Raw genomic sequence first — 27,823 nt, 5'->3', positions numbered from 1 at the left:
TTTGGCCAATAAACGGGGAAGAAAATCTTCCAGAATAACCATCCACTGGCTGTTAGGAGGTAAATACTCCACAAAACGGTAGGTGAGCAAAGTAAACATTAAGAACGTTTAGCTCTTTAAAGGATGGGGATACGTTTATGTAAGATAAATGAACGGAAAAGCAGCGGGACTCCTGAGAGCAGCACGTGCACGCTGGCGGCCGGGCAACTCAGGGCTGCCTCAGCCAGGGAAGGGCGAGCGGCAGCCCAAGTCCATCTACTGTGCTGGTGTGACGCTGGCGCTGGCTGTGGTCAGTGCAGTGGGGGCCACGTCGAGGAGGAAACTCGCCCCAACCCTGGCCGGGAGAGGCCTAAAGCCCAAGATTCCAAGATGCACTCCAGGCCCTGCTCTCAATTGGGGCATCTCCTGGGGCTGCCCGCACACCACCCGGACGTGCCGAGGTGAAGAGGGATGGGAGTTACCCCAAGGGGCTCAGACCACAGGCTGACCAGAAGGGAGGCAATCACTGTTATTCAACAGCACGGAGAAAACTGACCCAGTACGTGCAAATCCATTATTTCACTCCTCACCTGCTATCATCAACCCGTTCTCAGGACCACGAGGATGCTACGTGACAAAGTGCTGCCTTCCCAGAGAAGGAGCAGCTGCTCTGTGGACTCTGGGAAATTCCTTCAAAACTACCAAGTCTCGGGCTTCCCTGGTGGTGCAGTGGTTGGCAGTCCGCCTGCCGATGCAGGGGACATGGGTTCGTGCCCCGGTCCGGGAAGATCCCACATGCCGCGGAGCAGCTGGGCCCGTGAGCCACGGCTGCTGAGCCTGCGCGTCTGGAGCCTGTGCTCCGCAACAGGAGAGGCCACAACAGTGAGAGGCCCGCGTACCACACACACACACACACAAAACTCCCAAGTCTCTCACACTGCAAGGAGGCTGAGCTCAGAGCCACAGCCTGAGGCCTCTGCGGGTAACGGTCCAGCTCAGCTCCTCTTCTGGAAGCTGACGACGCTTTACAGCTGGGCTAACAGCAACGGGTGTGAACACACACACCACAGTGTCAGGTCCTCGCGGCTTCTGGTGCCACGGGAGTCAAAGTTAAGGAAACTCACTCTGAACGGAAGATCGCTCTCTGCCCTCATGACGTCACCTGAGCACACCACCTATCCCCAGAAGACCTGCCGTCCCCCCCCTCCCCCAGGCAGGCTGGGGGACCCAAGACGTCCCACTGCAGCCCCGACTTGGTGAGGCTCTTGGTCACCCTCGCAGACAACGCCAAGCTCCCGAGAGGCTGGCACCTCCTCAGCCTGTTCCCACAGCCCTGTGTCACCTTCGACCACATCCCGACAGTGGACCACAAACCAAGAATTCTTTCAATTTAAGTGATTCTCACCTGCTGAGAGTAATAATGAAACCTCTATCTTACAAGGAGCCCTATCTTACTGCCAACTCTTGACACCTAAATGACCGATAATATCTCCTCTGCTCCCTGCCTTTAAAAAGTTGTCCTCTCCAACTGGAGGAAGGACATGCCCTGTTCCTGTCGAGGGTCTAGAGCCAGAAGGGAAGCACGTGACTCACCTGGCAGACCCAAAAGGAACCCCACTCCGCAGAACTGCTCATCCCTGACAGATGAGTTAATCCTGGAGGCTCAATAAGGGGAGAGGAAGAGGGAAATGCGGATTCCAAGAGCCATCTGTGGGCTCTGCCTGGGGGCCAAGGGTCTTCACAATAGCTGGGTGTGTGTTCACAAAAGCAGTCACCAAGGAGAGCTCAGCTTCAGTGCCTGCTCTCAGAAGTGTTCCCGGACCTGTGGGCTCCACGAGGGCCCAGTGATCACCAGAAAAACTGAGATGCAAGGACAGATAAGCAGACAGAGATAAATGGGCTGAAATGTACCCCACCCACAAGAGTCATATGTTGAAGTCCTAACCTCGGGGCCGCAGAGTGTGACTGTATTTAGAGACAGGGTCTTTAAAGAGGTAATTAAAGTAAAATGAGGTCACCATGATGGGTCCTAACCCAATATGACTGGTGTTCTTGTAGCAAGAGGAAGGGACCTGAAGAACGTGCACACACACCAAAGACCACGTGAGGACACAGCAGAAGGCGGCCGTCCACGAGCCAAGGGGAGAGGCCTCAGGAGAAACCAACCCGGCCAACACCTTGCTTTCAGATTTCCAGCCTCCAGACTGTGAAATAACTTCCTGTAGGTCAAGCCTCCCAGCCTGCAGAACTCAGGTAAGGCAGCCCCCAGCAGACAAATGCACGGGGGCAGCGTTCCTGCCCCTCTCGCCGGACACTACTCTGGCCTCAGCAAGGCGGCCCGCAGCTCGGGGCAGCAGGGGTTGCCGAGTGTGAGAGCGGGGGTCACAGGACCAGCCCTCCATGTGTCCTGAGCACCCCGCGCCTGCAGAAAGGGGGGCCTCAGACTCCTCCCGGGCCAAGAAGGGCCTGGAGAAGCTTAAGCTGGGGCAGACACCATGGGATGGGGGGGGGGCCTTACCTATGAGTGGGAGCTCGTCCATGGTGATGCCCTGAGATCTGAGGTGCTTCTTGATGCAGGCCAGCCGCTGCACGTTGGGGCCCCAGCGCCGACCCAGCTTGTGGATGTGCTGGATCTGCGTGACGAAGCGCATCTCGTCGTTGAGCTTGCACTCGGGCCGCCAGTCCGGGGGCGGGATCACCCTGCACATGCCGTACTTCTCCACCTGAGGGCGCACCGACTCGATGTAGACGAGTGGGTCGTGGAACTCCTTGGCCGACGGCCGCAAGACGGGGATCTCGTCCATGGCCGCCCACCCGGCCCTGCCAGCCCCCTTCTCGGCCTTGGCCGTCGCCTCGTGCGGCCGGGGCAGGGGCTCCGATTGCGAGGTAGAACGATTTTCACAAGGGGCGCCGTCCGGCTTGCCGTGTGCTTGTCTGCCCGGCGGGCCCTTGCCGGCCGACACCCGCTTCGGCCGGTTCCTCTCCAGGCTCCGCTCGGGCACCTCCTTCTTCCCGTGGCCGCCAGGCGGCACCTTCTCCGCAGGGGCCGGGGCCGCCTTCCTGCCGGGACCCTCCGCAGCACCCGCCTCCCCCTTCATCTTCTTGGGGGGCGACTGCGGCTTGTCGCCCGGGGGCGCCTCTTCCAGCCTCCGCTTGGAGTTCCGCAGACCCTCCCTCAGCTGCCGCCCCCCGCCCTCCTTAGTGCATGACTTTGGGTTCAACCTGCCACTGACCTTGAGGCCATTGACGGTGTGCCCGGTGGACTTGGACGCCCCCCCGAGGGATAGCACCTGTTTTCGGGTTTTTGCATTGCTACTTTCAGTTTTCCCTGAGATTGTGTGGTTGACAGCTGAACTGGGCTTGTGGTGATTAGGTTTGGTTTCCTTGACCAGTTCCCTCTTGGCTTTGGTGTATGTGACAGTCCCCTTCGTCACCGTTGCAGTGTACTTCACAGTTTTGGACGGTGAAGGTCTGACTTCGCGCATCTTTTTGGCACTGGCTGCACTGGTACCCAGAGATGACATTCGAGTGACTCCGCCGACCTTAGAAACCTGGGAGGAGCAGAGGGGGAGAAGGGGAGTTAGCACCTGTCAGCGGGCACCGCCCCACGCCCGGACTCAGCGGCCGGCGCCCGCTTCTGGGAGGCAAGGCAGGCAAAACACACAGCCCCGAAGCCAGCTCTGAGATACTCGCTCTCAGGATCTCCGCAGGACTAGGGGCCCATCCTTCCGCGCAAAAACACCAGCCAACCTGGGTGCTGCCCAGGGGGTCTCCTGGGTGTGTTGTAACATGCACGTTTGCCGTTTGAAACTAGATGTTTCCCAGTGAGGACCCTCAACGTGCCTGCCAATCCCCTGCCACAAGTTAATAACAACAGCCGACAGCAAGGTCTTGCTGGTAAGGGGGCAGACGCACAGACGCACGCCTGTGCCAAGAAAAGACGTGGCTGCAGTTCTTCCTGTGCTCCCTACAGCAGCATGATCTGCCCGCAGAATTTTAAAATCCATGCTCAGTAAGTAAAAAACCAAACAAAAATGCGACGGAAACAAAGGAATAAGAGCGCTCACGTGGCTCAGGTGCCGGTCCCGTGCCATGCCCAGAGGTGTAGCCGTCAGCCGTGGGCGTCTGCCAATCAGTCACCGTGAGACGGGCCCCAGGGCACCTCACTGGATACACCTCGCCTCTCTGATGAAGCAAAACAGGCCCGACCCCTTCTGCACAGACGGCTCCCATTTCCCGCCCCTACAAGCGTCCACATTCGGTCCTACGGGAATTTGGTGACCAATCAGCCTCTCTTCACAGCCATCTTACAGCTTGGACACCACAGTAATCTTGTGACACACAAAGGACACCCTCATGTATTAAAAGAAGCCAGCGAGTGACAAGGGTGGACACCAGAAAAGCACTGATTTCCAAAGGATGACAACGGGCCCAGCGCAGGAGCTGATGCGGACACCGCTCCAGTGCGGACACCACATCACAGCTCTGCCTCTCAGTGGCCTCTGACATGTCATTTACCATCCTGGGCATCGAGTTTGCACATGCAACCAGGGATACCAGGGTTACCTGAGCAACACCACCTCCCCAAAAGGCAGACTAAACATTATACACGCTCACCGGGAAACAGAGCAGAAACAACAGCTGCCTTTTCTCACCAATGGGCCCAGAGAAGAAGGTGACCAAGAGGAGGACCTGGGCTCCCCAGCTGGGGAAGCCATGTGGCACCTAAAGCAGTTCATGCCTGTCCTGTCCACACCCGACGCACCCACCCCTGGGACCAGGTCCTGGAGGGCAGGGCCCGAGTCTCAACGACCTCTGCACTAGGCCCAGGCCCAGCCCAGGTCGCTGGGCCCCATCCCCAGAGTCTCCCATCCAGTAGGTCTGGGATGGAGCCCGAGAATCTGCATTTCTAATGAGGTTCAGGTGATGCTGAGCCTCACCCAAGGACCTACTCTGGGAGCCACGGCAGCAGACTACTAACAGAAGGTTACGAAAACAGAGAAAGGAGAGAAGCCCCCGGACCTGTGTTTCTTCACTCGCCAATTACACGCGGTCCAATGAAAGCCATGAATTCTTGGTGTGAGATTGTGTTCCATGAGCCAAACCCGGGGCGTTTGGTAACCAGGTTTCTGGGGAGCCAGCCTCGACTTCTGGGCTCAGTGAGGTCCCAGACCCCACTGGGGAGGGAGAGGCCAAAGAGAAGGCCCAGGAACTACGGCCTGGATGCACCCTGCCGGCCACTTGAGAATGAAGCAGGACTCAGAATGAGCAGGTGGTCTAGAATACGTAACAGGAAATTTTAAAACAAAACCAGAACAGAACTAGCAGCCTGGCAACAAGAAATTAAAAACAAATTTATAAAACCAGGGGCAGGGGCAAAGACAAAATTTCCATGATAAGTACCACTAATTTGGAATAGGATGTACAGTGAGGAATGCAAATATCCATTGACTAAAAACAAAACAAACCATTTAGAAAAACTAAAGGAAACAGTAAAACCCTGCAGAGGCTCACAGAAAGAGTTTTCCATCAGCAAGATGCTCAGGGATCTGTATCTTCAGAGAAGACACCCCTCGAAGCCCTCATTCTGTGGGGGCTGCTCCGACTCTCACCCAACTTACACATAAGCAGACGCAGGGCACCGTTAATCCCTTCTTGAAGATAAGGATCGCCAGCAGAAACGGCAACCACTGCACAGCGGACACCACCAACCAGCTCCTGCCGGCAGAGCCCACCGCCAGCCGTCATGTCTTGCTGAGGTTTAGGTTCAGTGCCTCCCAAACCCGGGAGCCCAGAGAACCCCTGGGGAGCTTGAAAATAATGCTGATTCCAGTCTAAAGCCCTCCCCCATCCAGATTCTGACCTAACCGGTGAGGATGCAGAAAGGGGCTCAGTGTGTGCAAGTCCCCGACAGCTCTGCGCTCCCCCGACACGGCTGTGCACCTGCAGGAGGCCGGGAAGCCAGGCTTCCACTCTCCCAGATTCTACCTGGAGGAACGGCGCAGGGCCCCGAGTCAATCCAGTCCGGCTTCTCGGGGCCACCTGATCTCCTGCCTCACTGTCGTACAGGAAATTCCAAATTTTCACATGGTGGAATTCTGCATAACTATTTCACCATCTTCAATGGCAAAAAGATCATCTTCTTATTTACCTATTTCTATAAACACAGACGCCTAGTCATTGGCCTGTGCTTGCCTCCAGGGTCCAATGAGTAATTGGTACCAAAGGAGACACAGCTATGGACCGAGGCACTGTCTCACCTTCACACTGGGCGTCTCCCCAGCCACCGCTCTATTCCACCATGGAATAGAGCCCAACACTGTTTCACCTCAACACGCGCCCAGGTCACCTGGCCAGCCCACCACACGGGCCTGCTCTCAACTCTACACATCTGGAGGAAGTGCTGACACGGGGAGAGGGGTCACTGTAATTCACTGGAGAATCAACACGCAGGAGGCGGGAGGCGGGAGGCAGAGCCCTCTGGGGGGCAATAAAGGCCCTTCAGCTGAATAACTTAACGTCTCTTCAAGGTGTTCCTTCTCAGCTCAGGTGTGGGCTTCTGACGTTGCACCCCAAAGCTGTCACCCAGCTCTGCAGGAAGTGGGGTGTCTTGACCCACCACCGCCCACCTGGCACCTGTAGCTCAGGTTACCCCTGTCGCACAGACATGAAGCGGTCCTCAGTTCAACCAGAAAGTCAACTACCAAACTCCCATTTCCCACTAGAGGGAGTCATTGAGTCGAGTGGCTCTGCCCATCCTCTCAGAGCAGCAGCAAAGGTGCCCAAGAGAAACACTATTGGTTGGGGACAGTGTATTTGGACTTTAAAATTCAAATTAAATAGCAAAAGAGCCTAAATGAACAGAGTCCACTGGACAGGCAGCGAGTTACGGACAGGGAAGGCAGGCCTGCTGGTGTGGCGGGCACCTGGAAGTTAGTGAGCAGAGGCACACGGCTGACGCAGCCCTGCTCTCCGAAAGGAACACCTGGTCCTGGTCGGAGCCCCGAACCTTCCCAAAGCACCTGCCCCCTCCCCTCTGCAGGCCACCTGACCCAGTCACAAGCACCACGTGACAGAGGCGCAGTTCAAACTCCCCGCAAGACCTGATGAAGAGCACGGTCAGACCTTCCACATTCTTCTAGCTGAGGCGAGTCTCTCCATTTCTCTCTGGATGCCCATTTTTCATTTTCCAGAAGGTTAAAGAATACGCCTCACTCTTCGGTCTGAACAGCTCGGCCTCCTCTCTCCATCCGACTAGGCCAAGACTTTTTCCAGCTGCCATACATTTGAGTGTGAAAACCTCTCCTCAAAGGTGCCACAGCCCAGCAGACCCTCCGCCGGGTGTGTCTGCCCTGCCACACAAGCTGGTGGTTTTCTCCCTCACGTTACGGCTCAGCCTCAGCGCAACAGATGAGAACGGGAGGTGTGCCAGCCGGGGGCAGCCTCACCACCCACGTCTTCCACATCCTGGCTTACCAACCACACACAGTTGTCTGCAAAAGCCTCTTCACGACACGCTTGGAAAACATCTCCACACCCTCTCTAGGTGTAAGAATGGTTGTTTCTCCATCCTCAATTTGTTATTTTTACTGCGCATTACGTATGTACTGTTCTAAGGAAGCACTCGACACCTACCACACATCCGAATCATCACCCAGGGCAGGTGCAGGGCTGCTACCCATGTGTGGCTGTCACCTGGCACACCTGGAGCCTTTGGGAGAATAAAAGCTGGAGGATTAGGGAGGCCCCTCACACTGAGTTCTCATGCTCTGAGTCTCAAAGGCCGGGGCTTTTATGAAGCTGAGCACCCCACCCAGCACCGTGAGAGGCAAGGTCCCAGCAAGAAGAGTGAGCTCTCGGTGCACTGGGGCCAGCAGGGCATGGTCACTTCTCAGCAGCACCCCTACATAGGGCATCCCTCCACCCTGGCAGCTGTACTTCGTACAATCACTGATCTTTTCTTTCAGGCCGACAGAAAAAAATTAATCATATCTGACATTACAGATCCGAGTATTCTCTGGGCCTCCCATCTTTTATGCAGTTGAAAAGATGAAAGGTCAGATTCTAATCACTTGCATCAGGCCATTACAAAGGAATCTACAATGGGCTTCTATTGGTCTTTTTTCTTAGAGTACTTAACTAATGGGATTTGATGGTATCAAAATTATCCTTTCATTTCTCACAATGTCCCTGGGAGAAGGGTTGGCATCATTGGCTCCAAATGAACAATAAGGCTCAGGAAGGTTAACTATTACAGCTTAAGTCTCGGGTGAAGGTCGTGGTCAGAGCCCAACTAGACCTGGGAGTCCTGGGTCATCCCACCCGGCTGGATTAGACAGGGGAGGGAGGGCAGGCAGGAGGGGGTGGGATGGGGATGGTTACACCCCACCTGCAAGACCTGAACCCAGAAAGCCAGCCAGGCTCCTACAGTCACTCAGATGACAGTCTGCCCTGCCACCCAGGTCTCCCCTCCATCTTCTACACTGCGTGTAAAAGCGGCCGCGTGAGCCTGCTGTGGGTCAAGGGGATGGGCCCATCCCAGGGAAGGGGTACCTTCTACACCCCTCAACTCTCACCTCCAACTGCGAGAACTCCCCTTGTTCAGTTACAAAGGGAAATCCTGAACTGAGGGGCAAGCGCTGGGGGCTGAGGATGAGCTTGGACCAACTGAGATAGGGGTTTACTCAATCCAGCCTCACGTGTAAAAGAGAGAGAGAGAGAGAGATTATGGTTCTATGTGAATAAAGTCACACATTCATTCCTCACTGAGATTCCTGCTCCACAGATGGATCCCCTCCCTCTCTAGACCCCCTTCTGAATTGTTCTCTTTCATAAGCAAAGATCTGGAGGAAAGTTCTGCACAAAGGCCTGTCCGGCCAACAGCTTTGGAAATGGAATGGGGACTCAAGACACCAAAGGGATGCTGCCTCCTGTACTTTATGTCCTGAAAAGCGGGTACCCAGCTCAGGGGCGGCCAATTCCACAATCACGCTCAGGTACTCTTGTGAGGAAAACCGTGAGGTTTGTGTTTCTGGAACAGTGGGCAACGTTTAAAATATGCAAAAACCACCTGTTTAATCTCAAGATGACACTTCAGAAGCACTAAGTGGCAACCTGAGGACCGTAGAAACATTAAACAGGAGGATTCTTGCCTCGTCCACTCCAGCTGGAGGACTGAGTGATATTCGAAAGCTAAAGGTTAAGACTACGTGTGCACACACAATGCTATGGATGTGCGTGCATACAGCTACATGTTCAGAGACAATGGTCCCCAACAGCAGCAAGAATGAGAAAGACCATGGAGAAAGAGCAATTCCACAGGAGGCATTCCAACCTTCACACCACAGTGACCATCTATCTATCTATTAGTTCTCTCCACAATGGTGCGCATCAGGGAATCTCCAGGCCACTCGCGCCTCGCCCAGAATCAATCAATCTTTCCAGATTAGAGTCCTCAGTCTATTCTAAGGAAAGTTTTAACTGTATGTGACAGAATTCCCAGTGTGGAGAGCGCATCTCTGATCCCCATGGCTCACCCACTCTCAGATGGAGTGAGAACAGGAGCAGAGCGCGTAACGAAATGCCACTGGACCCGGGTGAGAGCCTCACCGAGCTCCACACCCCCTCCCAGGTGCTGAGAACTCTGTCCAAGGGCAGGGAGAGGCACCCACAAAGGATCTGCATTCTGGATGTGACCCCGAAGTCGGGGCGTTTGGCGGGGGTGGGGGTGGGGGTGGCGCAGAGCGTGTGCAGCCTCCGCTAACCCTGAGGGCGCAGGACGGAGTAAGTGTCCCCCGCGGCTGCACCCGTCTCATCACCGCCTGGAGGCCTACCAGAAGTCCTGCCGCGAGCCACCAACGTGTCCGAGCCACCAACGTGTCCGTCAAGAAGCACAGGGGACACTCCAGGCCATGTGCAGGCCTGTTCCAAGGTAACTTGTGGCTCCCGGCCTCACCTGAGGACTCCTTGCCTCACCTGGTGCCCGGGGCGCTGGGGCAGGGGAGGGGTAACGAAGGAGTGGTCCCTCCCTACCCTTCTAGGGCATCCCAGCAAGCGAGGGTCCACTGCTGGTGGCACTGGGTGCTGGCAGCACCCTCCGGGGAGGGATGCAAACCCACCAACAGCCCCGCCTAATGCATCCTCATGGTAGGAGAGGCGTGTGCACTGGCACCTCGGTGCCCAGGTCACCCCCTCACCTCTGAGCATCCCTTCCTGCCTTCTGAGCTCCGGAAAGATGGATCTCTCAAGGCTACTACTCACATTCCCCCTTCAGTTAACTTGATGAAACACGGCGGTGGCATCTGGCAGGAAGGCCGGCACCCTCTGGGCCAGACCATGATCCCCTGGCGGCAGGGCTGGGCTTTACCTGTTTCCGTAAGTCCTGAGCCGACCGATGCAGAGGGGGGTGGTGGTGAGCGGGGAGCCCCCTGGCAGAGGAGCCCGCGGAGGGGGCCGCTGGGGGGTGGCTCGTGGAAGCCTGCTCCCTCCGGCCGTCGGCCCGGGGATCACTGTGCTTCTCCTTCGCCGGAGTGGCCTCTTTGCTTTTGTGTTTCTGAACAGGTTCCTTCTCCCGTGATGACCTGCTGGAACCATTGAAAACTGGAAAGTAAGGAGAGAGGAAGAACAAAGTCACTACAGAGGATGCTGCCTGCTGCCAGGTACCCTAAATCCCCCAAAGACAAAAGGAGAAAGAAAAGGAAAACATTCTGGACAAACATCACATCTCACACGCTCTCAAGACCCAACCTCAAGTCAAAACAACCACCACGAAGGACAGGAATAATCCTAAACACAGAGAGACCAAAAAATATAACTTTTTTATAACTTTTTGTTATAAACACATCCTAGGAACTATCTGCTTTGGTTGAAACCACTGAAAAATCCATTTAAAAAAATCCCTACCAAAAAAAAAAAAAAAAAAAATCCCTACAGGGACTTCCCTGGTGGTGCAGTGGTTAAGAATCCACCTGCCAATGCAGGGGACACGGGTTCGAGCCCTGGTCCGGGAAGATCCCACATGCTGCGGAGCAACTAAGCCCGTGTGCCACAACTACTGAGCCTGCGCTCTAGAGCCCGCGAACCACAACTACTGAGCCCGTGCACAGCAACTACTGAGCCCACGCACCACAACTACTGAAGCCCATGCACCTAGAGCCCATGCTCCGCAACAAGAGAAGCCACCGCAATGAGAAGCCCGTGCACCGCAATGAAGAGTAGCCTCCACTCGCCGCAACTAGAGAAAGCCCGCGCGCAGCAACGAAGACACAACGCAGCCAAAAATAAATTAATTAATAGGAAAAAAAAAAAAGAAACCAACAGTCACATTCCACGAACAGGACCACCTCATGTATAAAGATACAGGGGATCCTAAAAAAGAACATATTCTTCAGTTTAAAGTAATGCATTTAAGGCTGCAGATCTGCCGACGGATATGGGTCAGGACACAGCTGCTTCACCTGAGCCCTCAGTGACCAGAGAAGAGGGACAGAGAGGCACAGGCGCTCTGAGCCGGACCCGTTTCTACCCCAGGAGTCACAACACACATACAAGTATTAAGTGTTTGCCGACAGCCCAGGGGCCACGGTCAGGCGAGGAAGTCACAGCCTCTGAACCCAAAGGGACTGGACCTTGTCCTCACGCCCATTTTACAGAGGACGCCAATGGAAGGCGAGTGCCGAGCCCAGGCCCTGCTGCCTCCCAGGCCCACCCTCCTGGTCCCCAGGTTGCGCTCAGTGCTGGTTCCCTGTGTGCCTGCTGCACACCCCCGAACCCGCTTCAGGAAGTTGAGAAGATAACAGCGATGCTCAGGGTCCTTACAGTAAACTTCATCACGTTGCTGCCCTGAGGTTTCTCCTCGGTTCACAGCCGGGACTCGCACTCCAGGAAAGACCTGGTGGGCCCGGCACTCCTCCACGACATCTACAGGCCCTTCACATCTGCTTCTCTGGTTCCCGTAGGTCCCCCCACACCCGCATCCCAAACCCCCTGGGCAGGTGGCCTATTTCTCCAGGGAAGGAGGAAGGATGCCCCATGCTTGGCTGCCCGGCCCCACGAGCTCCACGCGGAACAGCCAGGGAAGCCAGTGAGCCCTTGCGGCTGTCATTTTAAAAAGGCTCCTGGGGCTTCCCCGGTGGCGCAGTGGTTGAGAGTCTGCCTGCCGATGCAGGGGACACGGGCTCATGCCCCGGTCCGGGAGTATCCCACATGCTGTGGAGCGGCTGCACCTGTGAGCCGTGGCCGCTGAGCCTGCGCGTCCGGAGCCTGTGCTCCGTAACGGGAGAGGCCACAGCAGTGAGAGGCCTGCGTACTGCAAAAAAAAAAAAAAAAAAAAAAAAGGCTCCTGGAGTATTTCCTGACAGAAGGAGCCTTAAAAGGTCACTGTGCCCACCCACCCACTGGGTACCTCCACTCCAAGGTTACCCACCCCACAACCAGGCCCTGCAGAATGCCAGGCAGAAGTCACCACAGGACCAGGCAGCTGTAAAGAAAAACTTCCGCCTCCTTTGAGTTGAAACCTCTTCCTGAAGCTTAAAGACTCAGAAGGCAAACCCCCTCTCCCACTGGTCCATCAGACAATAACGTATGTCTTCCAAGGACGCCCTCCCCAGTGCCATCAATGCTTTCTTTGTCCCCCCATTTGTCTAAGTGGCCTTTAAATTACATTTATGCCTTGTAGATTGCAAATATTTTCCTCTTTTTTGCTTTTCCATCTGTTATGTTGCTAAATCCGCTAACCCACTTTTTAAGTTTCTTAGCTTCGAATGTTCTCCCATGAAGCTGGTCAGAGGTGGGGACTTTCTTACACGCAGCCAGCAGCACCCCGCAAGAAGAAGAAGAAAAAATATCCGAACATATTTTCAGATGGTATGACATTCCTCTAAGTTTCCCCCTAATTGTTTCTGACTCGATCGCTTAGATTTGCTTCTTTAGTGCACCTGTTATTACACCGTATGTGGTGTAACGCACAGATTCACGCTTTCCGTATCTGGATGGGCTGTGAGCCCTGATCTCTAAAGCTGCTCGCAGCCCCAGTGATGACACACTCTAAATAGATGCTCAATACGGACGTAAGGACCACGCCACAGCAAAATACGGTATATGATCCCGTGTTGTGCAAGGCTCTGCTGGTTACTTTGTTACAGAAAAACGGAGCGCTTCAAATGGTTGGCATTTATTCTAAGTGTAACTAACTACACGTTGTCAGAATCCATTCATCATACCCAAGCTGGCGCTATCTGCACTCGCCTTCCAGACAAATTAGAAGCAACATCCATAAGAAGTCATACTTCAACGTGATTAAAAATCAAGCCAAGGAACATGAATCTAGGCAATTCTTGACCGTTCACCAATTTTCTCAGGCAGTGAACATAGCTCCTTTATTGAAACAAAGCACAGGAAGTTTCATCTTTTTATTTTTAATCTTAAATACTCCATACTTTCCTGACCTTTGCTACTGCCACCAAGATGAGCAGTGTGCTAATACTAGAATTACTTACTTCTCTGTTTGGTTACAAAAAAAATTTATTCTGGGGGTTGGTTCCCTTTCACAAGCTTGTATGAGTGCCTCAATTCCCAGCCCTACTGCCTGCACCTGGGCAAGCTGTGTAAATCCTCAGTTTTCTCTCTAAGGCTGAGAACCACACACTCCTACGTAGAGAGTGTGCAGTGCCCTGTCTGGGTTCGGCAGGCACTCGGCACTGGGGAGACCTTACTGCTGCTGCCTCTTTAAAGGGACCGTCTCAGGTTATTACACGCAGATTGTGGCCAGAGCTCTTCTTCTGGCCTCCCACCCTCCCCGCAAATGCAATAGAAGAATGGGCTTCAATACAGCCCAAGGGCAGGCCTAAGCCGACTCACCATAACCTCCTACTCGACCCGGCTGCCTACCACTGCCTCCCAATATCCTATTTCATGGGAAAACACAGGCAGTGCCAACGTCCTGGCCAAGCAAGGAAAAATATGATGCTGAAACCACAGCCCTCGTTGTTCTACCAGCTTAACGAGCGACCTGACCCATGGGGGACCCACAGACCCTTTCAGGGGATCCCCTAGGTCAAAAGTACTTTCTTAATTATCCTGAGAGTATTTACCTTTTTTACTGCGTTAACATTTCAGTGATGGTAATGGCTAAAGGTGGATCAGCCATCAGGGTAATGCAAACCAACATGACCATGAAATACCACTTCACATCCCCTAGGACGGCTACGTTCACAAAGATGCATAAAGGCAAGTGTGGGTGAGAATGCAGAGTGGAACCTTCAAACACTGCAGGTGGAAATGTAAAATGGTGCAGCCACTCTAGAAAACCATCTGGAAGTTCCTCAAAATGTGAAACAGAGTCACCATATGACCCAGCAACTCCACTCCCAGGTATGAGCACAAGAGACATGAAAAATATGTCCACATAAAAACATGTATATGAATGTTCAGAGCAGAAATATTAACTATAGTTAATAACTGGGGAAAAAATCCAAAGGTTCATGCACTGGCATTTAGCTAAACAAAATGGGGTGTCATCTATCCATGAAAAGCAATCAGGAACAGATACGTGCTCCAGCATGGACGAATCTTGCAGACATTATGGGACGTGAAAGAAGCTAAGGACAGAAGGTCACCTATTATAGGATTCCATTCCTATGAAATGACTAGACCAATACATAAGAGACAGAAAGTATGTTAGTGGTTGCCAGGGGCTGGGGAGGGTTCAGGAAAATGGGAATGACTCCTAATGGGTACAGATTTTTCAGGGTGAAGGCGATGAAGATGTTCTAAAGTTGACTGTGATGATCATTACACAACTCTGTGAATATACTAAAAAGTACAAAATTGTACACTGTGGGTAAATTTTATGATATGTGAATTACATCTCCATAAAACTAAAAACAGAACAAAACCAAAAGAAAACGTCAACAGGTAGCAAAATTCAACACAAATCAATGCAGTGGCGCCAAACTAAATGAACAAATATTGGTAATCTTCATTACCATTTACTAGCAGTTAAAAAGAAAAAGACAGTTTCACTTTGGAAAGTGATAAAGCGATAGAATTGTTAACAGTATTAAATCTCAACCCTGGAATACACATACTTTGTGTGACAAAAACGGAACCACAGGACTTCCCTGGTGGCGCAGTGGTTAAGAATCTGCCTGCTGATGCAGGGGACACGGGTTCGAGCCCTGGTCTGGGAAGATCCCACATGCCGCGGAGCACCTAAGCCCGTGAGCCACAACTACTGAGCCCACGCACCACAACTACTGAAGCCCGCGTGCCTAGAGCCTGTGCTCCACAGCAAGAGAAGCCACCACAACGAGAAGCCCGTGCACCGCAACGAAGAGTAGCCCCCGCTCACCGCAACTAGAGAAAGCCCGAGTGCAGCAACAAAGACCCAATGCAGCCAAAATAAATAAATAAATAAATAAAATAAATTTACTTTAAAAAAAAAAGGAACCACACATAAGGCATTTCTCCTGAATACCAGTATGACGACTATTCCTAGGGAAAAGCACTTGTGAGATCAAGTTGTAAGCTAGCTGCTTTTTCACGGAATGCTATTTTTACTTGAAAGGACAACCGATGCAGTTATTTGTCAGCCATTTTCTCAAAAATGAATAAAGTGAGGCTGTCAAGGAAAAAGTAACAATGTTTGCTGCCAACGACAGAATTCACGATTTCAGGCAAAAATTACAATTCTGGAAAACGTGTATCTGCCACCATGAGTTCGACGGCCTCTCAACACTTAAAGACTTTCCTGATGAGTTCAGTGCAGAGGGAAGATTCTTTGAAACAGCGTAACGGAAGGTGCCGATGACTGGTAGGGGTGGATAACCCAGTGAACCATTATTTTCAAACAATCAATACAAGACATTACAAAATTGTGTGTGGGTCAGAGAGCCATTCGAGGGAGAAGGCAAACCAATGGATGTTAACGTAACAGAGCAGGAGAAGCTCACCGATGTGGGTTCAGATGATGGTAACAACTGACCCTGAAGAAACTACCACTGGTTGAGTCTGGGTGTGAAATCAAAGAATAAAATTTTCACAAAGGCTCCTCCCTCTTCCAACCACCTCTTTGTCCGAGACTGATTTTCTTCGTATATGACTGAATGCAGAAGCAGACCTAAGAATCTAGCCATCATCTCCTAGGCCAGACTTCAAGGACATCTGCAAAAATGGAAAATCATGCAACCCTCCTCTCCTGTTAACTGTTGGGGTTTGGAATATTGTCCCTTTACATGACAATGTTCTTTGTGTTAACATGTAATGGGGGTTTGTGTTATTTTTAAATGAGTAAATATTTCTAAATTACCTCAGTCTTTAATTTTAATATGGTAAATATCAATAAATACAATCCACAAAATAAAAGCCTCCTGGGGTCCCTCAATAGTTTTTTAAGAGCAGAAATGGGTCTTGAGACCAACAAGCCTGAAACCAGTAGGCTGGATCACCTTTTCCGTGGTTATTAGCTACACCGTGGTTTACTAGAGGGTTTGAGGGCCCCTGTACTTATGCCTAGACCTACAAAGCCCCCAAAAAGCTCAGGCTCTAAAATGAAGCTACTTAAAGTTGAATCCAGATAAATCATTTGCTAACTATCTGACCTTGGACTGGTTTCCTGTCCAAGCCTTAGTTTCCCAATTAACTACTTATCTCATAGGGTCACTTGGAGGATTCAGTGAGAAGATATTAGTCTAGAAAGGATCTTTGCGGCAGCAGTGGGCAAGCGTTAGCTTGTAAGGATCACCACACCACGACCGGGTCAATGCCACATGGGCATCAGGGCACCAGTGCTCACGGTTTGTCACTCTTTTCTTTTCCAGGTGAACCATGGGGGCGAGGCCAGTTGCTAGAAAGAGACTTCAAGGAGCTTAGTTAAAAGCTGGCACTGTGGTTAGCCAGCAACATCTTTCTGAGATCTGGGGGCGGGAGGACAGAGCCTTCACTGTCATTATCTGTACCTGAAACAGAACGCACAACTCTGCTTCTGTTCTAATGCCCTGTAGGAGCTCTGACACCACAAACACCAAAAATGACTCCCTAGGAAAACACTGTGGGGAAAGGGAACCCTGATCACAGAGAGGAGAGGCAAGAGGGAGGCACGCGCCCTTCACGTAATAAACCGAAGCGGCTGCTCTGTGAACTGCAGCACAAGTTTCCACTAAAGACTATTTTGATCAGATCATCGGGAAAGGGGAAGGTTTTCAAAAATACAAAAATTAAAAATGGAATCAAATTAACTTTGATTTGCAAACAAAGGGAGAGTTCTCAAAGGAATCCCCGTTCTGTAACCGCCTTGCTGTTTACAGCAGCCGTCCACCCAAATGGCAAACACAGCCAAGAAGCCAACTCACGTGTCACTGGGAGGTGGATGGGGGGGCGCTTGTTAGGTGAAGATGATGGTGCCTGAGACGAGGTGTGTTTTGTCCTCAACAGCTCATTAATTTTAAGTGTCGTGGGAACCTGCAGTTTTGCTCCTCCAAGTAATTATCTTTTGTCTTAATTTGTAAGATTCTCCAGAAGAGGAGAGAAGGGGAAAGGAAAAAATATTCACTCTCACAGGAAAAGCCTAAACCCTGTGAACATAAGAGACAGAAAGTTCGAGATGTACAGAGGACACACACACACTGTCTCCAATTAAAAGAAATAATTGGACTCATCTCTTTAAGGAGAGGAAAAAAGCATTTATCACGGTGAACCATATTAGGAAATTGTTTTGTACTCAGATACAAACACCTCTGCATTAATGAACAGAGACAAATATATTGATTTGTATATACATACTCTGAAAGTTAAATGGTCTGTAGACAAGGGTTTCCACACCACAGCAAGCAAAACCTTTAAATCCAAAGGCTGGTATTCTGACTTAGGGTCACTTCAGAAGGTAAGGTTTGCTCCCAGAAAGGGATGAAAAAGAAACGGGCAAGAAGGCACTTTAGAAACATCTTCACCAACAAAATCCCGCCATCATCTGTAAGGTGGAAAGCGATGCTTTCCAAGGAGGAACTCACGTCTACAGCTCCAGAGTCTGTACTAAACGGTGTTCCCCCACCTGACTCTGTCCACACAGATCCGGACGAGATTCCTGGGGGATCCACAAGGCAGTCGATAAAACGCTGATCATAAGGTCTTTAAAACCCTCACTCCATACACAACCTCTTGGAGGGACAGGGATAGTTTGGTTGCGATTTCTAGCCACCAGGTCCAAACACATCTATGCCTGAATTCCCACAACTACAAAACAAACCAGCTGCCTGCCCTTATCTGCCCTCCAGGAATCGCTAAAGTATTCAAAATAAAGTATGTAAAATGCTATCCGTTCTTCAGAGAAAGGAGCTGTGCAAATACAAGCAAGTTGGATCTTCTTAAAAGCGCCTGCTGTAACAGCAAAGACCCACATGTGCAAACAGTCACTCCCTCTCAACAGAGCGCACCGGTCAGCAGCAGCACTTCTGCCTGCCCCCTTCCCCCGCCAGAGCCGGGCGCCCCAATCGTGCTAATTATTTGTGCTGCCAACGGCACCTCATCTGAATGACAGCAAGTCTTTTATTAGGTGAGCAGGAAAGAGGACTCCTTTCTTGGCATCTGGCAAAAGTCCTATGATATCCTGAGATGACCCAGCACATCTAACCTTCACCTTGAAGGAGAAATACAAGAGCCATTACCGAAAGCTGGGCCGGAAGGTCTGCCAGCAGACACACGATGCACAGGAGGAAAGAAGAAGCAGGAAGCTGAACGTGGGACTAACCCCCAAATTACCTAAAATAAGACCCGTCCCACCCCCAAAACAAATCGAAGGGACAAAAAAAGAATCGCTGTAAATAGAGAAGACTGTGCTACAGAAAGGCAAAGAGAAGCAGCCACGTTTCTGATCTGCAGCCAGATATTTAAATGTAAGCTTCGTGTCATTACAAGGCGTCCTGACTCGGGGAAGACAGACTCCATCAATCGGCTGGCACGGAATCCTTGTTACTGTACAAAAGCCGCACTTGCTCCCTGGAGCCAGTTCAACTTTGAGTCACTATTGTCTGAAAACAATGGAATGTGTCTGCCAACCTGTGCCAACAGTTCAAAAGGGTTTTAATGCCGCCTGTGTTGAGTGCTGTAACCCAGTTTGCCCTGGGTAAAAACGGCTCCACTGACTTAGCTCCAGCAATCACGTGTCAAGGTAGAGAAAGCCAGGACTCGTAGGTCAGCATAAGCCCCATGAGGATCTCACTCACGCTGGGAGCCCAGCAAGGGCTGAAACCTACAGAGGCCTCCAAGCACCCAGCGCCAGCATCACAAGCAAGTTCTACTGGTTTACACGGAGTTTGCGGAAGCCCCTGGGATTTCCACTCAGCGAGATCTCATCACTTCGGCTACGTGTGTAACAGGAAACAAATCTCTTGGAAAGAAGTTTTAAAGCAAATTGGATTTTCTTCTCTTTGTAAGAACCTGACTCTGTAGGTCATACAATGTTTTTCCTGTCAAAAAACTTGGTTATTACCAGGGTTCCAAGATCTAGAAATGTGAATACATGATGGATACTGATGTAACGTACCTGACAGAGTTAGACAGATTTGCCAATTAAACACGTTTCTTACATAGGATCCTAATAACTGCAGACACCAAAGTGTGAAAATGGCACATGGCCTTTATGAGAATACAAAGGTCAGGGCATCAGAAAGACCATCAATCCAAATGAATGGCTTCTGTCATTGAAAAATGGTTTCTTGGCCCCCTTGGCCCCCAAAGGAGCCAAGGAAAGGACAAGACGGATGGCCAGATGGTGCCTGACCCCCTGCCTGTCCGCAATTCAGGTGGCTCCATGGCTCTTGCATTCTCCAACATGCCATGGCAGGGACAGAGGACTGACTGCCTGGGCTGAGGGCCTGTTGGGAGGGTGGGCAGTGGTCCAAGAGGAATCTCATACTTTCTCACCCTCCAGAAATAAGACAGAGCAGAGAACTATGGGTTATACTCAGAGGGAGACAAGCATCAACTCTGGAAGAGCAAATGAATGAACTGATTTTGTAGCTCAGGGTTTCATAGAGCCCTGCGTTCAAGGACATGAATTCTAAAAGGCCAACCACTTCCGAAGTGAATGGCAAGACTCTAGCCCACCTTCGGATCTGAACAAGGAAGCTCTGACTATTCACAACAAACCGGGGGAGAGAGACACCTTGGATGTGTGCACAAGAGCTAAACTGGAAGGCACTCCATGTACACAGCCACTCTACAAGTTATAGAAGAATTGGTTATTTGCAGAATAAAAATATTAGTACAGAAAACCAAATACAGAAATATTTGTATTGTAATAAGGACTGTTTTCAAGGTTCTCCAAATAAATTCTGTAGATCTGCTATGGTACCACACCAACCCCCCCAGCCAGGAAAGGAATGACTTTTGGAAATCCTATACTCACACTGTATAGTCTCTGGGAACAGCACAACTTCCCAAGTGACTAAAATGTCCCCTTAAGACAAGCCAGATGAATTTACCTGGAAATACTAAACACTGAGCAGCTGGGTCAACAGCTCAGAGATTCAATTTATAATATGTATGATATAAACGTACCCCAGGCAAGTATGGACAACAAAATTGTTTGAAGATTCTGAAAATCGTTAATTTCTTCAGAACTGCAGAGTATCACAGTTCTTTAGAAGAGTCATGGGGCCTGAGGCCAGCAACAGGACAGTAGCCAGCACCCCCTTTCTGAGAACTCAGTCAAGCACCAGGCGCTGTGCTGAGTGCCTCTGTCACTCACTCATTACTAACAGACTTGTGTTCTCTTCAGTAAGCTATTATTCACATAGCACGTGATCCACTCATTCAAGGCGGACCATCCAGTGGATTCTGGCATATTCACAGAGTTGTGCAACCATCACCACAAAAATACAAGTTTAAAATGTTTTCATCACCCCCAAATGAAACGCCATCCCTACCCACTCCTGAACCCTAATGGAAAAGCCAGGTGTCCGTCCGCACACCAAACTACCAGGGGCCAGAGCAGTCCTAGATGTGTGTGTATATCCCCAAGGTCCCGCGTGGACCGAGAGAGCAAACGCTTCAGCAAGATGAAAAGAAACAGGGACGGGCTGGTCATACTGGTGGACGGGTGTCACCGGCGACCATCTACCACACTCGGAGCAACTCCCTCAGATGCGGTCAGTAACGTCACAGTGCTAACAGCAGCCCCCTCGGGCAGCCCTCACTGCGTGCCAGGTATTTGAAACGTACTAACTTTCCAGGATTCTCTTATCAACTGCAAGGTTGTTCTAGACTTCAAGATCTTCTCACTCACACGTGGAGTTAACAGCCAATACAGTGTTCTCTACCACATCGGAATAAAACCTATATTGACTCACTTGCCAGTCACAAAAACCTATGAAAGGACTTCGCTGGTGGTGCAGTGGTTAAGAATCCGCCTGCCAATGCTGGGGGCACGGCTTTGAGCCCTGGTCCGGGAAGATCCCACATGCCATGGAGCGACTAAGCCCGTTCGCCACAACTACTGAGCCTGAGATCTAGAGCCCGCGAGCCACAACTACTGAGCTCGAGATCTAGAGCCCGTGTGCTACAACAACTGAAGCCTGCGTGCCTAGAGCCCGTGCTCCGTAACGAGAAGCCACCGCAATGAAGAGTAGCCCCCGCTCGCCACAACTAGAGAACGCCCGCGCACAGCAACGAAGACCCAACGCGGCCACTAATTAATTGATTAATTAAAAATAAAATAAAAACCTATGAAAAAGCACTCCTACTACCTCTTTAAAGATAAGAAAACTAAAACTGCCCGAAGTTGCAACCACATACGGTCAGACAAGCATCAGTGTCCTGATCTCAACCACTAGGTCAAGTGGCCCCAAATGGAAGAGGGGTGGAAGGTAAAAGAAAAAAGCATTCCTCAGCTGGAGAGCATCTCCCCGTGGCACATGGGGGGACCCTGGCTCTGCCCACACAACCCACCCCTCCACTGCCCAGACAGAAGGGCTGTTGAATGCACCTCAAAGGCAATCACAGGACAGAAATGGGGTGAAGTCACCCAAGCAACCGCTTTTCGGCCCTTACACAACTCCCCCCCCACCACCATGTCAATCCAAAAGCAATGAAATTATTCCAGCTGGGAGTCCGATAACATGTTGTTTAAAAAACACTTGTGGGAAAAAAAAAAAAAAGACTTGTGAGAAATGTCCTTCTTCAGAAACAGAGGAGCACACAAAGAAACAGTGGTCTCTGCTATTCCTTCCACTTTTCATTAAGTGCAAAACAAGCATGTGGAGAATATACAACGTGGGGCTGATGGGAACAACCCACCCTCACTGAGTTCTCCTGTGCAAAGGCTAAGGAATGCCTCACCACCTAGGAAAAACCAAAGCCAGCATCATTCCAGACAAAAGCATTAATTCCTCTACCCTACCTCACTTACCCTGCTGAAAAACAATTACCAACGATGAGAACTTCTCAAAAACCGAGCCACTTCAAATATCAACTTGTAACACAAATACAAGAGCCACGTTTTGATTGTGTTGTTTGATGGCCAAATACAGAGATTAGCTAAGGGCTCTACTGTTAGGATCATTTGAGGTTCTGTATACTGAAGCACATTCTGGAAACTCTGAAGAGCCATCGAAATGGAAGCCGCTGGAGGCACTGTTACCGTAACCCTTGAGTGTTGAGGCAAGGTCAAAAGCACGTGTGATGCCATCCTTGTCATTTCAGATTATGCATTTTAATAAACACATCCATTTCCCTTAGGATGCGCAGTGGGTTATAAATGAGAACATCTGAGTCCTCTGCAATGTTTGCGCAACTAAACATGTGCCTGGGGTCACCAGGCTCTGCCAGGGGACTACTGGGGTCAGGGCTCCTATCCCTGGGAAGTTGAGCACTGCCCCAGCCAGGCCCCATTAGACACCTACGGGGAGGGCAGGGGGAGCGAGCATTCTCTCCTGGCATCAGCTCCCACTAGCTCCACTCCTGCTCTGTAGGGAACCTGCTACTTCACTGGGGTTCAAGTTTAGGGGAGAAACAAGATAAAGCAGGACACCATCGGCAGCTTGGGTTCTCGTTTCTTCAAACCAACACAGCCTAAATAAAACTCTGGACCTGCCGCCAAATCAGGGTTTGGGGCCAAAGCTACCCCGTAATAAAGAGTTAGTTTTCCCCATTTTGTTTTCTGTGCATTTATTTCCCCACATTTCAGTGAGGGTGCTGCGCCCGGGGGAGGTGCAGATGCTGCTGCATTTCCCGACACTCCTCGGCATCTCCAGCATACGAAGCGGGGGCAAGCACCGCTGGACCAGAGAAATCCTGTGTCAGGGAGAAGAGCCCAAAGGCAGCTTGCTTCTCCACTCTCTCACGTGGAAAAATTCCGCAATTCTGAGGACCTGCTTGACCACGTGGTGATTGTGGCCTCATCCAGGTTTTCCCTGTTAGAAAATCTATTTTCACACTCGGTACACTGTTCCCCTGAGTCCAAAATCAGAAGGAAACGGAGATGATCTGTCTGTAGATTTTACTTTTTGGAAAATGAGGGAGTTAAAACTGAGGCAAGTATCAATCAATCCGTCAATCAAAAACTAAGGCAAGGGCCGGGAAAAGGAACGCCCTCATCTCATTCACGAACTGTACCCCGCCTTTTCTTCCCATGCAGTCAGAGAACTTACTTTACTCTCCAGAATGATTCTTAGCTCATGTTCACCAAGTGCCCTGTAAAATCAGGGAGAGGGGGCCGAGGCGTGGGAGGGCCACGTGAAGGAGGACAAGAGCATCCCCGGCCTCCCCGTGGCACAGGTGTCACACCACAGGGCCCTTTCATCCATCCTGGGGAGCGGCAAGGCCAAGTGGTCGGCCTCATGGCTCAGGAGCCCTCTGACACCGGCCTCTGCTCACTGGGAAGCAAGCAGTCGTCAGCGCCTTGCAAATCTGATCAAGCTTGGGGCTCTGCAGGTGCTCTCTGAACCTGAACTGCAGAAGTTCAGTTTTCTGAACCTGAAGGAGGCCCCCTCTGAACTCCAGACAGAAGAAACGAAGTCAGTCAGGGCTGGTCCTGGGTGAGACCAAGCAGTTTCCTCATATACATAATCAGCGACCATCTATCTGCTTTCTTTACCGATAAAGCCACTGGCCCAATGCCATGCCAACAGACCAGGTAAACACCTTCTGTACTCCCGCAGAGAACGTTCTATTACAAGTGAACCCTCTTTAGGAATATCTGTTTCATTCTGTTGACAGATGTCACGTTTAAACAATTATCCGCTTTTATAACTGATAGGTACCCGAGATGAAATCCCATTACAAGGAATTTCAAGAAATTCTGCTCTGTATTTACAAAGAAAAGGGTCTCAGTAAAAACAAAGCAGGAAAGACAAGTGCAAGCTGCCACGGGAATTCTGCCACTGTTTGATCTGTGTTTGTTAATCACGGAAACAGAGTTCTCAGGGATCCCAGCCTGACTGCTTGGAGGATTCTTGTGAAAACCACTAGAGTCCTGGGGTTCACTGCTGCCATTCTGCAACTCATACTCTGCGGGAGACAACAGGGTACCAAGTTTCCTGTGGGTCATAATAGGGACAAGAAGATATAGTATAGATGGGAATGAGAAGGAGATGAAATCAGGGTGGGATATAAATGTTTTTAATCTGAAAATGGTACTAATGTCTCAGGGAGGAAAAAAATGGATTCCAGGAATAGAATTTTAGTTAGGGATCTTCACCCAGCTAATCAGGTCATCCTGGAAAAGCCCTTCCCTTTAACACGCAGCAATGCCCACCATCCACCATAACAGATCTCAATGGTAACGATTCCTGTACCCGAGACACACGCAGTAACTATTTCTTCATTCCGGGATATAAATGAAGGAACAAATGAATGACCATCTACACTATCCTGCTTGTTTCATAGAAGAGGAAATTAACAACCAGAGAAATTAAATGCCTACCCAGCAAGGCACAGCTAATTAAGCCTTAAAAGGGGCAGGAAACAAAGCTCCTGATGACTAGCTGATGCTGATAAAGACCTTTATGGGAACAGAATGGGGGTGGGGCGGGGGAACAAACGTGTGTGTTATGCAATTTGGTGTTACGGTGTAATTTCAATTATCTAGAAATGGCTGGGAAAGGAACACTATTTCACAGCTAAATGTTCAGTTTTCAAAGATTATTACATTTTCGTTTTACCACTTTTGGGTGATGGCCCTCTAATCTCTGCTGCTGAGGACAGTACCTTCAGGAATCTCCTTACGCCCTCCTGCCGGGGGGCCTTACTCCCCAGTGTCACTAAGTCTTGCTTTAATAACCTGCTGGTGGCAGTTTGCTTCCTTGTCATCGGCCTTCTTCACGTCACAGAGGATGCAGAACAGGGCAGGTAAGTAAGCTCGGCTAACTAGGTGTTGAGAACTCAGTGTTTTTCTGAAATACCGAATCTGAGGCAGAACCTGGCCTCCTCCGAAGCTGACTTCTCTTTTTCAACAAAGCTCTCATCGTCCTCTGGGTCACTCAAAACTGGGGAAGCTTTCCCGACGGCTTGTGCATTTCCGAGCTGGCTTCAGCCCAGTCCTTCCACCGGCCTCGCAGAGAAGCAAGCACTACCATCCTTTGGGTTCTTAAAGCCATGAAACCTCCAAAGACATGAAAGCCATGTGGCAACAGCACAACTGGAGACCCACGCAGAGCTGTGTCTCCCAGGCCACGGCCTGTGGCACTGGCTCTTTGCTGCTGTCGACCAGATGAGAGTGGTAGCTCCACCATCACAGCACAGGCTGGACCCATCGCAAAGCACACCTGCTCACATGCTCGCCCTTACAATAGCGTAGTGTCTAGCGCGGGGGGCATTTCAAAAACCTTGACTGCAGTCTGCCACTTTGGGTGACGGGTGCAAGACATCAGACCTTCCATTTCTTCAACTGTAAAGCAAGAAACACCTCCTGCCCTGACCACCTCCCCATGACTCTGCTGTAGAGTAAGTAGATGGAATCAAAAGAGAAAACGTAGATGAACCCATCCTGAAAACGCTCATATTTTTACTGTCATTCATGGAAAACAGCCCTCGATCCACCCTCTCGCGAAGGGTATTTCTGAAAGACCACCCACTAAAAGGAAATTAGAGAAGCCACCCCTTAACTATGAACATGTCTACACACACAGCTAACAGAGGCTACACAAACACTTCACTTAATCCCTATCTTACAGATGAAGAGGCGGAGGCTGAGAAATACTGAGTTACGCCTGAGATTATTAACCTCATCTCCCCGACAAACGTCAGGTCCTGAACTCACATGTTGTCATGTCTCTGCGCCCCCTAAACACAGCCCTAAGCAAGCAGGAAGCAGGACAGATGAATAATCACTCAGCTGACAAGGCAAAAATGCCCAACAGTGGTGCAGGCGAGACAGATTCCTGACACATCTAAGCAATGCTGGCCCTGCATCTCTACTTCCCATTGGATCCAGAAAGACAAGGAGTAGTTCAGTGCACAGCCGTGGAGGAAGAAAAATGAGAAGCTTTCCTCTGCCTCAATCACTTACTGGCAGCACTGGTTTTCTGCCATTTGTAGACGGGGATGCTCGACCTTCTAGGGTCTCTGTGAGTCCCAATGGAAGTATGATCTCGAGCAAAGAATCTGGTTAAGAACTCACAGAAAACGGCCATCACCTCTCCCAACCTTATGCTCTTTGCTCCACTCTCCTTTTCTTTCGTCTTTTCTTACTTCCTTCCCCCCACCCCATGCTAATCCAATTACTCATCAAGTTCTCTCAATCCTACTCCCTGCAGTATTTCTTTATCTACCCACACATTTTTGTACTTATATCCTCCGAGTTACATTGCCATGATCACCTTTTAGTCCCTCGTTACCTTTGGCCAGGTAATTGCCTACAATTACAGCCTGTCAATGTGTTTCCTCTTCTTTAAATCATTTCCCTTTATGAAATCCTCTTAATTGATGCCAACTTAATCTTTTCAGAATGTAACTCCAATTAAGTCACCTCCCTGTTGAAAAACCACTGAGCACTCTCCACAGCCAACTTATTTATACTTTTCTCTCTCACATTCAACGCTTTTGTTCCTGTTTTGTGGGCTACGTGTCCTCCCCCACAATGTTAACAGTCGAGGGGGGAAAAAAATCAGTCTAGTTCACAATACATATGCATGTACTTGATTTCACATACTGGATAACACTTGCCTTTCTTCACTATCTCTGCCTGCTAAAATCACAACAGTAAGTTGATCACAATAGCGTCTTCACAAAATCATCTTGACCATCTCTGTTTAGATGTGACGTCTTCCTCTTCCAGTTCCTACGTCTGCCGCTCTTATGGAATTTATCATCAGCTCCGCAAACGTAAGAATATGTATCCTCATCTTAACAATTTATTTGTCTAGGACACACTTGATTGGACTGTGTTACACCAATGACTGCTAAGTGCCTGGTACTTAAAGAAGCATCCAAAACTAGCTTCGCCACCAGCTCCGCAGCCTTCATCTTCTCAACATAGGATCGATTCTACGTTTCACCCAAAGCTTTGGATTTTAGCTTTTTTAACCCAAATTCAACAGCGGGCCTACCATGTCCATTGTGAACATGCTTGTGGGCTTTTCCTTTCCTGGGGGTCGACTGGCATGAAGATGAAGCATTGTTGGTGGCTGTTTTGACGTCTTCTGTCTCATCATCTTCCTCCTCGACGTCCTCCTCGTCCTGAGAGCTTCCGAAATATACCATGCTGTTGGGCAGCGCAGGAGAACCTAGTGGGTTTAAAAGAAGGTGCATAAACACAGGCCTGGATCCTCACCCCTTCCAGAGGCGCACTTCACATGGAGCCATTCGTTACGTTACAAACTGAAATCCTCATGACTGAGCAGATAAACAAAGC

The 27,823-nt window shown here is 50.4% G+C and overlaps 1 protein-coding gene across 14 annotated transcripts in view; it reads right to left on the bottom strand.

The window, feature by feature from the left end:
- JARID2 (jumonji and AT-rich interaction domain containing 2) overlaps nucleotides 1-27,823 on the bottom strand; it is a 241,473-nt gene that overhangs the window by 18,839 nt on the left and 194,811 nt on the right. For 13 of the 14 annotated variants that reach the window (XR_013829978.1, XR_013829979.1, XM_079932713.1 and 10 more), the window contains 3 exons: nucleotides 27,519-27,695; nucleotides 10,346-10,578; nucleotides 2,498-3,530 (listed from right to left, as the gene is read on the bottom strand). Coding sequence is in view for 12 of the 14 variants with exons in the window: in XM_079932713.1 (XP_079788839.1) it covers nucleotides 2,498-3,530; nucleotides 10,346-10,578; nucleotides 27,519-27,695 (1,443 nt within the window). In the remaining 2 variants the exon portion in view is untranslated. The remainder of the gene's footprint in view (nucleotides 1-2,497; nucleotides 3,531-10,345; nucleotides 10,579-27,518; nucleotides 27,696-27,823) is intronic. The other variant, XM_079932714.1, reaches the window with a different exon arrangement.

This window comes from Stenella coeruleoalba, assembly GCF_951394435.1.
Source record: "Stenella coeruleoalba genome assembly, chromosome: 10".
Lineage (NCBI taxonomy): Eukaryota > Metazoa > Chordata > Mammalia > Artiodactyla > Delphinidae > Stenella > Stenella coeruleoalba.
Note: the sequence above shows the minus strand (reverse complement) of the source record. Positions and strands in the feature narration are given on the sequence as shown.